The sequence below is a fragment of the Physeter macrocephalus genome, chromosome 3 (genome assembly GCF_002837175.3).
Source record: "Physeter macrocephalus isolate SW-GA chromosome 3, ASM283717v5, whole genome shotgun sequence".
In the NCBI taxonomy this organism is placed as follows: Eukaryota; Metazoa; Chordata; class Mammalia; order Artiodactyla; family Physeteridae; genus Physeter; species Physeter macrocephalus.
In genome coordinates this window covers 19,122,733-19,134,113 of record NC_041216.1, presented here as the reverse complement: position 1 = coordinate 19,134,113, position 11,381 = coordinate 19,122,733, and the positions used below count along the sequence as shown (strand labels likewise).

At 43.8% G+C, this 11,381-nt stretch overlaps 1 protein-coding gene across 9 annotated transcripts in view; it reads right to left on the bottom strand.

Moving 5' to 3' along the window:
* OTUD3 (OTU deubiquitinase 3) overlaps nucleotides 1-11,093 on the bottom strand; it is a 33,332-nt gene extending 22,239 nt beyond the window's left edge. For 8 of the 9 annotated variants that reach the window (XR_003679172.2, XR_448744.4, XR_003679174.2 and 5 more), the window contains exons 1-2: nucleotides 10,751-11,093; nucleotides 4,046-4,194 (exon numbers count right to left, since the gene is read on the bottom strand). Coding sequence is in view for 2 of the 9 variants with exons in the window: in XM_007121577.4 (XP_007121639.1) it covers nucleotides 4,046-4,194; nucleotides 10,751-10,971 (370 nt within the window). In the remaining 7 variants the exon portion in view is untranslated. Of the gene's footprint in view, nucleotides 1-4,045; nucleotides 4,195-10,327; nucleotides 10,546-10,750 lie in introns of those variants that run through there. The other variant, XM_028487791.2, reaches the window with a different exon arrangement.
* Nucleotides 11,094-11,381: the final 288 nt, after the last annotated feature.

Genomic DNA, 11,381 nt, shown 5'->3' with positions numbered 1-11,381 from the left:
ATATGTGTTAGCATAAGGTATTTGTTTTTCTCTTTCTGACTTATTTCACTCTGTATGACAGACTCTAGGTCCATGCACCTCACTACAAATAACTCAATTTCGTTTCTTTTTATGGCTGAGTAATATTCCATTGTATATTTGTGCCACATCTTCTTTATCCATTCATCCGATGATGGACACAGGTTGCTTCCATCTGCTGGCTATTGTAAATAGAGCTGCAATGAACTTTTTAGTACATGACTCTTTTTGAATTACGGTTTTCTCAGGGTATATGCCCAGCAGTGGGATTGCTGGGTCATATGGTAGTTCTATTTTTAGTTTTTTAAGGAACCTCCATACTGTTCCCCATAGTGGCTGTATCAATTTACATTCCCACCAACTCACAAATCACTTTTAATCCTCAAAACAATCCCCCGCAAAAAGGTATTATCACGTACACCATCGTATAGATGAGGAAACCAAGGCACAGAGTAGTTTGCAACTGTGTCCAAGGTCACGAGCCGGTACAGAGCGGAGCTGAGTTTCACCCCAGGCATCCTGACTCCAAGACCTTGGCTCCTGGCCACTCCATTATACAGCCTGTCAGTTTGCCCTCAAGGAGTTTATAACCAGTGGGGGACAAACAACAAGAAAATGGACACTGCTGATGTGTAGGTGCTTTAGGAAAGAAACATGTAGTAAAGAACGTGGCCTTACCCAAAGAGAGGTCTGGCCTTTACCCCCCACTCCTGGGAGAGAACCTCTAAACTCTTGGGATTTCCCAAGTGATAGGGGTGTCTTTGTTATTCACAGTAGGCCCCTCAGCCTCAGCTGACAGCTGATGCTAAGTTTATGCACGAGGCGACTCATGGTGGACCTCTCCGGCCGTGTGATATTAGAAAGACCTGGGGGACTGGGGAGCTGGAGACTGAGTTGAACCACTTAGGCAATCGATCAATAACATCTACATAATGAAGTCCTAATAAAAATTCTGGACACTGAAGTTTGGGTGAGGGTCCCTGGTTGCCAATACTCTTTGTATAGTGGGTAACCTTCCCCAGATTCTACCATTTGGCTACTTTTGATCGGTATTCTTTCCTCGTAACACACTACAACTGTGAGTATAACAGCCTTCAGTGAGTTCTCTGAGTCTTTCTAGCAAATTATCAAACCTGAGAGTGGCTCTGGGAAACCACAAACTTGCAGCTGGGGTCAGAAGTCAGGGAAGTCTTGTGTAAGACCGTGTCCTTAAACCTTGCAGCTTGGCTAACTCCAGGTGGGGAACATAAGCCAGTCTGACCAGTGGGGAGGGGAGGTAAGGTGTACCAGATAAGCTTCTCAGCTGAGACAACTACGCTGCTTCCCAAAGGGCAGGTAAAAGACAGACAGACAGAAGAGGAACGGATGATGTTCCAAGCAGAAGTGAGAAAGAGAGCGTGATGAGCCTGTGGACTACACAGTACTGGCAGGGACTCAGAATGCTGAGACGGCAGGGTGGGGAGGCAAGAAAATATATTGGGAAATGACAAGAGAAGAGGGTAGGGAAAGAAGAAAATCACAGATCATAAAGGGCTAAAGAGTTGGTACTTTCCTGAGGTCAATGGGGAGCTGCCAACAGGTGTTAGACAGGGGAAGACCTAGTCGATGTACATTTAGATCACCACTCTGGCTGCAATGTGGAGAACAAACTGAAGGGGTCAGGAGGCAAAGAGTATTGAAGAAATCTAGGCAAATGGCCAAAGAGGCCTGATTCTATGAGACAGCAGAATGAGAAAAAAAACGTTGAGGTTGAAGTGACAAGACTTAATGAATGACTGGGTATGAGGAGGGAGGGAGGGAGAGAAGGCATGAAGAGCATTCAGGTTTCTGATCTTGGGTATCTGTTTAGTTAGGGAAAAGATGATGCCGATTCTCCAAAGCCACAGTCTAAAGGAAAGAAAGAACCCTAAAGACACAGCCAGATGCAAGGGTAACCAGGTCCTGAAGAGTTAAGTGAACCATTCGATGATTCAGTCAACAAATATGAGTGCCTACCATGTGCCAGCCATTGCCACAGTGGGGAAAAGACACAGTCCCCGCCCTCAAGACTCTCACAGTGTCACAAGGTAGACATTAAAAACATAACTGTAAGAGTGATAAATGTAACAAGTCTAGTCTTCAACTGACACACAAGTAGAATGTGCAGACTTCTAGGTTTCTTTTCCCTTCTGCTATGGCAGTCAGAGTCACTTCCCACTTCTATGATACTCAAACTCTTATAAAGCACCAACCAAGCATCAGGCATGCACAGCGACATTTCATGAAAACACCTTCCCACCATACACCTAAGGTCCTGCCATACCCCCAAATCTACCACATGAACATCACTGAAGATGTTCAAAGTGGAATTTCAAGTCACAAACTAAAAACTCTCTTCACCTAAAATATTTTAATTGGATGACACAACTCATTTTATATGGCATTAAACTCCCAAACTTGCTCCATACACCCAAATTTAATTTGCAAACTGCTGACCATCTGATTAACTGCTGTCTGCTAGACAAAAAGTGATCCAGGAAGAGGACCATCAGAACTCCGTGACTATGACTAGAATAAACTACTCGCTAAGAGTTTTGCTACTGTTTCTCTTTTGCTGCTTGTGCCTAATGAATGACTTCTTTCCCAGTGAGGAAAGAGAAAGGATTTGGGATCACAGATAGCTTCCCTCCCAAACGTCTTCCTCCTGCTGCCCTCTAGTTTATTAACAGTACAGCAACTTGGTCTTTCCCCAGGCAGAAACTTCAGAATCTCCTTTGTCTCCCCCATCCCTCCCCTCCCCCCATCACCTCCCAAGTCCTGTCAATCATATTGCCAAACTGTGTCTTGGTCAGGACGCCACTCATCATCCCCAGTAGCTGCCTTGGTGGAGACACTCTTATGCTTTCATCTGGCCAATGTGCAGAGCTCTCTAACTCATCTCCCTTCTCAGTCTCTCTCCCCATCCTCTCCTGACATGGTTCCCAGAGTTAGCGCTCTAAAACGCAGAATGATTCTCTTTCCTGATAAGAGACAGACAAGATTGTGAGACCTGTAATGAAAATGTTATTTGTAAACATAAATATATCAGCACCCAGCAGAGTAGATTCTCAGTAAATATCTGTCAAAATCAAAGCTTAAAAGCTAGTATTTTCTTACTAGCTTTGAGCCTATTAAGGAACTAATTTAAGTCACTAACTGACTTGCCTCAAAGAAACCAGGTTGTGTTTGGGTTTGGGGGGAAAAATCAAAATGACTTTATTGATTTTTCTGATTATAAAAGTAATGCATGATCATTTAAAAATCAGAAAAATCTACAGAAGGTAATTTAAACACTCATAGTTCCATCATCCCCAGACGGCTGACACTTATTAAGAACTTATTTTAATTGTATTGACTAATTTAATCTTTACCAAAAACCCCTATAAATTAGGTCCTATTATTATCTCCCCTTAATAAAAGTTGTTGAAAGAGTGAGTGGTTTCTGAAAAATAAATGGAGCCAGGAATTAACCATAAAATGTTAGTATCTTTCCAGACTTCCTAATTTGGTTCTGTGTGCATACACCTTTTAAAAATAGGATCAATCTATACACACTATTTTATAACCTGCTTCCCCCCTCCCTCCCCACCACTAAATAAGAAGTCACGAATAGCTTTTCAGGTTAATTAACATCAACATTTTTTTTTCCAGATTTTACTTATTTATTTATTTATTACTGGGGCCACACCACACAGCTTGGGGGATCTTAGTTCCCCAACCAGGGATCGAACCCGCACCCTCGGCAGTGAAAGCGTGGAGCCCTAACCATTGGACCACCAGGGAATTCCCAACATCATCATTTTTATTAATGGCATCTACATCTAAACCTAATGATTCCCAACTGCCTACTACGCTGCCTATTATGGAGAAGACAAATAAATACTTGTTGAATAAATGAATGCCATAATTTATGTAATCAAACCCCTAGCTGGGAGAGTAGGGGATGCTGATGGATTTAATTACCCAATGCATTACTCCTGGAGGATCCAGTGTCCCACGGTGAACCTACCATGTTTCTCAAAAGGAATGTCATCTTCTACAAAGGGTTCAAAATCTTCTCGCTGCTTTATCATGTAGTCCACTGTCTCTTGTCGGTGCTTGAGATGATTTCGTGAGTGTCCCTCCAATTGATCACCAAGAGCTCTGAATAGGCAATTGCTATCAAAACAAAACGCTGGTCAAGACCTTTTAAAAATGAACTTAGTTCATCTAAAACAATGATGCTTCATGCTAGGCCATCCTTGGAAATCTTTCACACAGAAAAGAGATAAAGCCTCAACTCTGACTGTCCAGGTTCCTCCCAGATACCAGAGGGGAGAGCACTAGGGAAGATATTCAATCACATTACCTTTTTGAGAGGCATCAAACAAGAATCCTATTCCCCACTTACCAGCTGGCTGACTCAGGAGAGATACTGAACTTCTCTGTACCTTCGCTGCTTCAACAAGTGAAGTTTGGTGATATACTAACCACCTGAAGACAGGGTCCAGACACTACAGGCCATCCCACACCTAAGGGCTATGACTCCCAGATACCCTTCCAAAATAATAAATCATATCTACTGCCTCTTTTCTGAAACCCTTTTCACTATGGCTGCTCAGCTATTCACCTAACAAGTACCAAAAAGACAGCAATTTGTCAAGCTCCCAATAGAAACAACTGAACTGAACATCCTGTTTGAGTCCTAAGGACACAGTGGGGAAAGCTGTGGGAAGAAGAGCACCTAGACAACACACAGGCATAGCTCACAAGGACACTCTCCCTCCTCGGCTCATCACCTCTCACCCAAGGAGCCACAATGCCGTTCTTCCTCCTGCCAGATGAAAACTCTCCAAGTTTTCTTTCTATTTTGTTTCTAAAATTAAAATGCTGGTAATAAACTGTAAGAGTTATCTTTACTTTCAAACCCCTTAAAGGCTTCTAAAATTCCACACTATACCACAAACACAGAGCCCAGATACACAGAGACTGAAACAAGACAAACACAATCTGGTATCCTCAAAACTAAGGAAATAGCCATTCTGAAACCAAACAGTTGTCCACTTTCACACCAAACTGTTTACTCTTCCAAATGAAAACCTACGATATTCTAATTCCAAAATATAAACTCATCACACTTCTGGAAGGACTTCAAACCTAAACGTATAGGTGACGGAGGTTTTTTGTTTTTCAACTCAGAAAAGTGAGTTTTCAACAGAAAGTTATAGAGAGGTAGGAATCTCTTCAAACATATAAGGAGGTATATATATATTTGTTTGTTTGTTTGTTTTGGTGGGGTGAAGGGGAGAATTTAGACAACAGATTCTACAAACTAGAATCCAAGAAACTCTGCATCAATCTGGGGCAACATTCTAGAAGGGACTGGAACATAACAGTTCTATACACTAGAATGAGGGGTCTGTTGCTAAAATCTAACAATGGCAGTCTTTTTTCAACCACAGGAATAAAGTAAGCTAATGGATAAGATGTCTCAATTTTAAGCTTCTCTCTCAAACTTTTCTTAAAACTTTAACATCTGCCACCACTAGTTTATTCTTGAATCCAGTTTAAAAGAAGGCATGATTTCGTGCAAAATTACATATTTAGTTGCTTTACATTTGATATCTTAAAATTCATGGTGTTCTACAGAAAGTAACATGCTTTCCATGAACTTTCAGCAACAGAGGCAAATGTTCTCCACATAAGCCAAAAAAGTAGGTATCAAACTGTGTATACTGCATGAGTGCAAGCAAATTCATCTGCATACTATATACACAGATGGAGAAACACATACAAATGTATGCAGAGAAAAAGCACTGAAACCATCACTTAAACAGCTCTTACAATGTGCCAGGGACTGTTCCAAACACTTTATATGTATTAAACGTGTTTAGTCCTTACAACTCTATGAGATGGGCACTATTACTATCCCCCTAAGGTAACTCGCCCAAGGTCACAAAATCAGGAGTTGGTGGACCCAGGATTCAATCCCAGGCACCGAAATGTTAGTAACAGTTATCCCTGGGGAGTGGAATTAGGATTATTTGTTAAACTTAGTTTGATATACTTTTCTATATTTACCAAACTTTCCTTGAGCTCACTAAAAATAAGTAGTCAAAATGAAAAATCAAGATAGACAAATCACTTCCTTTTCTGACAGAGTTACAAGGTAGTAGCACATGAAATGTGAACAAACTCTACAAACAACCTAGGTTCCCTTAGGGAGCCCAGCAAGAGCGCTCACCATGCTCAGGAGCCCAGCGCGGCCAGTGCCCAGAGGGCCTCTAGGAGATCCCAGCTGTTTCCTGAGTCCACACCGCCCCCCGCACTGTGGACATTCTGGAAAAATCCTTTGTCCTGTGCACTGGAAGATGTTTAGGAGCACCCTTGGCCTCTACCCACTAGATACCAGTAACACCACTACCACCATGTTCCCGCCAGTTGTAACAGCCAAAAATATCTTCAGCCATTGCCAAATGTTCCCTTGGGGGAAAAATCATGCCCACTTCAGAACCACTGCACTATAGGGATATATGTAAAGTCTTGCATTTGAGTTCACAAAAATAACCAATTACATTAATTAAGCGTTTTGGGTGCGCAGTAATTTAGCATGAGGCAATACTGCAACGTTAGACATTAAAAAAATTAATGGGCTCTTAGGCTGCAGTCATGGCAGTAAGTATGCAGAAAAGTCAGGGAAGAGGGGGTCGGATTTTGTTCTGTTCTTTGAGGTCAGACCCCAGCTAAAGTACTGTATATGATTCTAGTTACCACATTTTAAGATAGGTTCAGATGAGTTGATGTGGCTTTAAACTAAATAATACGAAGAACATAAACGAGTGACTTCTAGCCTAAAGAAAGCTCAGGGGGACATGATACTGCCTCCAACTATTCGTCATGGTGAAAGGGATGTTATCCTTGTACAATAAAACTAAACTAAAACAAGGAAGCTACAGAGACATACATTTTGGCAAATAAAAGGTAATTTTATTTTAGGTCTATAGAGATGGACTAAGGATTTTGTACATTTCTATTGCCAAGCCTCAGGAATTGCCTACGTATGTGTTATATAATATGGTCGCCACTAACCACAGGTGATTACTGAGCACTTGAAATGTGGTTAATACAAATTGAGGTGTGTTGTAAGTGTAAAAGACTTACACTTTTGAACATTATTTTTAAAACTTGTTTCATTTTACCTTTTTAATGTGGCTAACAGAAAAATTTTTAATTATTGTATATACGTGGTTCCCATTTTATTTCTATCAGACAGTGCTGGTCTCAATAACTGATTCTCAAAGTGTGACCCCTGACTAGCAACATCAGCATCACCTGAGAACTTGTTCAAAATGAAAATTCTGAGCCCTCTAAGCCCAACCCCAGCCCTACTGAGTCAGACACTCTGGGGTTGGGAACCCAGCAAACTCTTCCCTCCGAGGGTTTAATTAGCCCTCCAGGTGATTCTGTTGGATGTTAAAGTTTGAGAGACACTAGTCTAGAATCTAGACTCTAAATCAGCAGTTCTCAATTATACTGCACATCAGAATCACATGTGGACGTTTTTAAACATTATCCCTAACCGGGCCCCACTGCCTGAGATTCTGGTGTGGCTGGTCTAAGGGAGCGCCCAGGCGCTGTACTTCTTCCAAAGTTCCCCAAGTGATTCTATTGTGCCACCAAGGTTGAAAACCACTGAGCCAGACCCAAAAGATGAGGCTGCTGTACAGGTGATGCAGGTACTAATGGATAATTAGACAAGATGACAAAGTGTGAATGCCCTTCTAGCACTAAGATCCTACGATTATAAAAATAAGGTAAAACTTTCAAAATAAAACAACCTGAGACAGAGACAAATGGCTAAAATTAGTGATTCTTTAATGCTTTAATATTGGAACACTACTAATTAGCAATGTACTTTGAGGCTACATTTAGGAAGATACAACTGGATATAGTTCAGAGAGATGTTAATATTGTACTGCCTAATCCAATTAGCGATTCTTTTCACGCTACATCCAATCATGTTTTTAAGGACAACGTGAAGGTTAAATTATTTCGTGTTTTGAAACTGAATCCAATTTATGTGGGTCCACCCTCCAGATAACACAACAAATATGAAGGCGGGCCATGATGCATTACAAAAATCCATAAGTAGCTCCCTGATTAATCTAGGCTACATTAGAGAACACCAGCTAATTTCTTCCCAAGTACCCGAAGGTTCCAGAATGCTACAAGTACCATACTGCCAACAATGAATACGCCTATAGAGTGTGAGATGCTATCTCAGGCTACTCAATATCGTAATCAGACCAGAATGGAAAGACAGAAGAGTGGAGATTGTCAACTATTTTTTTATTACCATAACTTTATATTTCACCAAGAGTACTCAATAAATGTTAACAAATAAAATAATCTGTTGATACCCACTAACCTGTAACATACACAGGAAGCACCATCCACTGCACAGTGATAAAGCCTGTCATCACCATATCCAAAAGTACCACAATACTAAAGAGGGCTGAACAGTCCATGGCACCCATGGGAAGAATTTGTGAACAGAAAGGGGTTAGCTTCATGGAGCCCCCAAAGGAGAAATTATCATTATCATTTTATCTATCTAACATTGTCCAAAGAATAGGGACGTCAGAAGTGAGAGACATGAGCATTGCAGTCAAGCTGGCCTCTGCAGCCTCACTGCCACTGACTTCTACCCTTGTACCCTATACTCCTGTCAGCCTAAACAACTTGCAGATGTCTCAAAAATAATGTGCTCCTGTGCCTTTACAAGTATTACTCCTCAGCCTGGAATGTTCTCTTGGCATATTTTTATTGGTCCTTCATGACCCAGTCTGAGTTCGACCTCCTCTGAAAGGCATCTAGCACACGGTAGGTTTCGATGAACGTTTGTTGAATGAACAAGGTTTCCCTGACCACTTCTGGGAGTGTTGGCAACTTCTTTCTCAACAGTACCCCTATAATCGGTCACTGTTAAGAATATATCAACTTGCATTTTAATTATTTATATCATCCATTCTTAAAGTGTGGCCCAGTTTGGGAAGGAAGGGTATCTCTGAGAACCTTTCAGGGTATCCATGAGTCCAAAACTAAGATGTTATTTATCTTTTGCACTCTCATTCTCTCACAAGTGTACCGTGGAGTTTTCCAGAGGCTACCTGATATATGATATTCGATGTTATCACTCTGAAAGTTAATATAATGTGTGTTTGTGTATTATGTTTTTAATTTTTATTTTACTTTCTAATATAGTAAATATTGATACCTATAACCCACATAAACAAAAGCTCTTTGGAGTCCTCAGTAATATTTAAGAGTGTAAAGGGATCCTAAGACCAAAATGTTTGAGACCTGCTGTTATGTCTCTCTCTTAACTAAGCTTGAACGTTATCTTAGTCATCAATGTGTTCCCAGCACCTCTGTGCTGCAATTCCTGCTCATAAGCAATCTTCTGTTGAGTACTTCAGTTTCCTGGATACCCTGCCAGTGGGAAGCCCATGCCCAGTACAGCAGACACAAGCAAACCAGTCATTTGCAAGGAAGAAGCAGACCCCAGCCCAATCCCACCATAAAGTATTCAACTGGTATTTCGGTTTATAGAGCAATGTCTTGTGCTTGTGAGTCTGCTTAGGATAAATAAGGCCCTGAATATTTATTAACTATATTTGACAAAAATCAAGGTACTAGGGTAAAGGCAAGACCCAGCAAAGCAAGCTTTTAACTGTAGCGACTCCACTAAGAAAATGCCCCTTTGAAGGGCCCTGCTGAGGGTCTAGTTGGCCTCCCTCTATGATATTTTTATCATTCATTCATTCATTCAACAAAAATGCCCAAATGAAGGGAGAAACAAAAACAACCAGGCTGTTGTTGTTAACACTGTCTCTTCAAGAGTGCCACACTCTGGCATCCAGACTCCCTTTCACCTACCCCTGCAATGGGGATGCTAACGGATCTCCTGCCCTCTCCCCTACCCTTTTTCTTCTTCCCTCCACGCTCCTGGATCCATGTGCCCCTTCCCGAGGCCATTTTTCCTTCCCTTCGCCCATTCCCTCCCTCCCACCCCGTTTATTTATCCCGTGTTCCCTAAAAAAGATGGACACAGATTCCAGTCTAAACCCCAAGCAAACTTGGGTAAGCGCCATTGCTTATAGAGAAACTGAAGACCACAGAAGTTAAGAATTAGAGAAGCTGCCTTCAGCTCCAGCTCAGTAAACAACAGGCCCTCACAGACCTAATTTCCCAAGCGTAAAAGGAGGGCAATATCCAACAGTAAGGACTCAAAGGAGGCCAAGCGTTATACCAAGTGGGGCTTACGCCTCTTTCTATTCGTCTGATGGTCATTATGACCGCTCTCCGTGCGGTCCTGCTCTTCGGCTGACTGGCTCCATCTCATTCGTTCAGGTCTCAGCTTAAATGTCACCTTCCAGGGGGGCCTTCCTGAGCACCGATCTAAAGGAGACCTGCTCCAGTATTCTCTCTCAGGACCCCTTTACAGTTTGCTTGGAGCCTTTGCCACGATTAGGGCAACTGGGGATTACTCGAGAGTCTCGAGGGGAGGGGCCTGGCCGCCTCGCTCGCCGCCGGACCCCCTGCAGTAGGAAACGGCTGGCTCGCAGCTGGCGCTCGGGGCCGCCCGATGAATGGGTGGGCGAGAACCGGCGACGGTCACCATGCCCGGCGGGTCCCCCGGCGCCGCCCCCCCGCGCTCCCGGGCCCGCCTCACCCGTCCCCCGGCACCTCCCGCAGCTTCAGCCCCAGGGCCTGCAGCTGGTTGGCGAAGCTGACGAACTCCTCCTCGCAGCCGCCGCCGCCGCCGGGCTCCGGCCGGTTCCGCCGCTCCTTGGCCAGGGCCCGACGCGCCGCCCGCTCGTCCCGCTTGCGCTCGGCCTCGGCTTTCCGGCTGCCGCTGCCCGGCCGGCTCTTCGCCGCCTGCTTCCGGGACATGGCCTTGGCCCCGCGGCCCGCAGCGGCAGGAGAGAGAGCCGCAGGACCGCCGGGCGGCCGCCTCAGGTGCCGAGGAGGCGAAGCGGCGGAGGCTACGGAACCCGGCGACGGCGACACTGCCAACCCGCCTGCGCCGGCGCCGGGGACCCAGGTCATGTGATGGAACCCCGCGCCTCCGCCCGGCTAGGCTGACAGGCGCCATAGAGAGCTCGCCTGGGAGAGCTAGAGGGGAACCCATCTTTGTTTGTTTCGCTCCTCCCTCTATCGGTGGGTGGTACTCCAAGTGAGCAGCAGGTGGGACCAGAGAGAACAAAGCAGGAAAAGGTCAAGGAGAGCCGGGGTACTAAAGCGCGTACGCTTTATTTAATCCTGGCTTTCTCTGCTTCTCTACCTTCCCTCATAACTCAGGT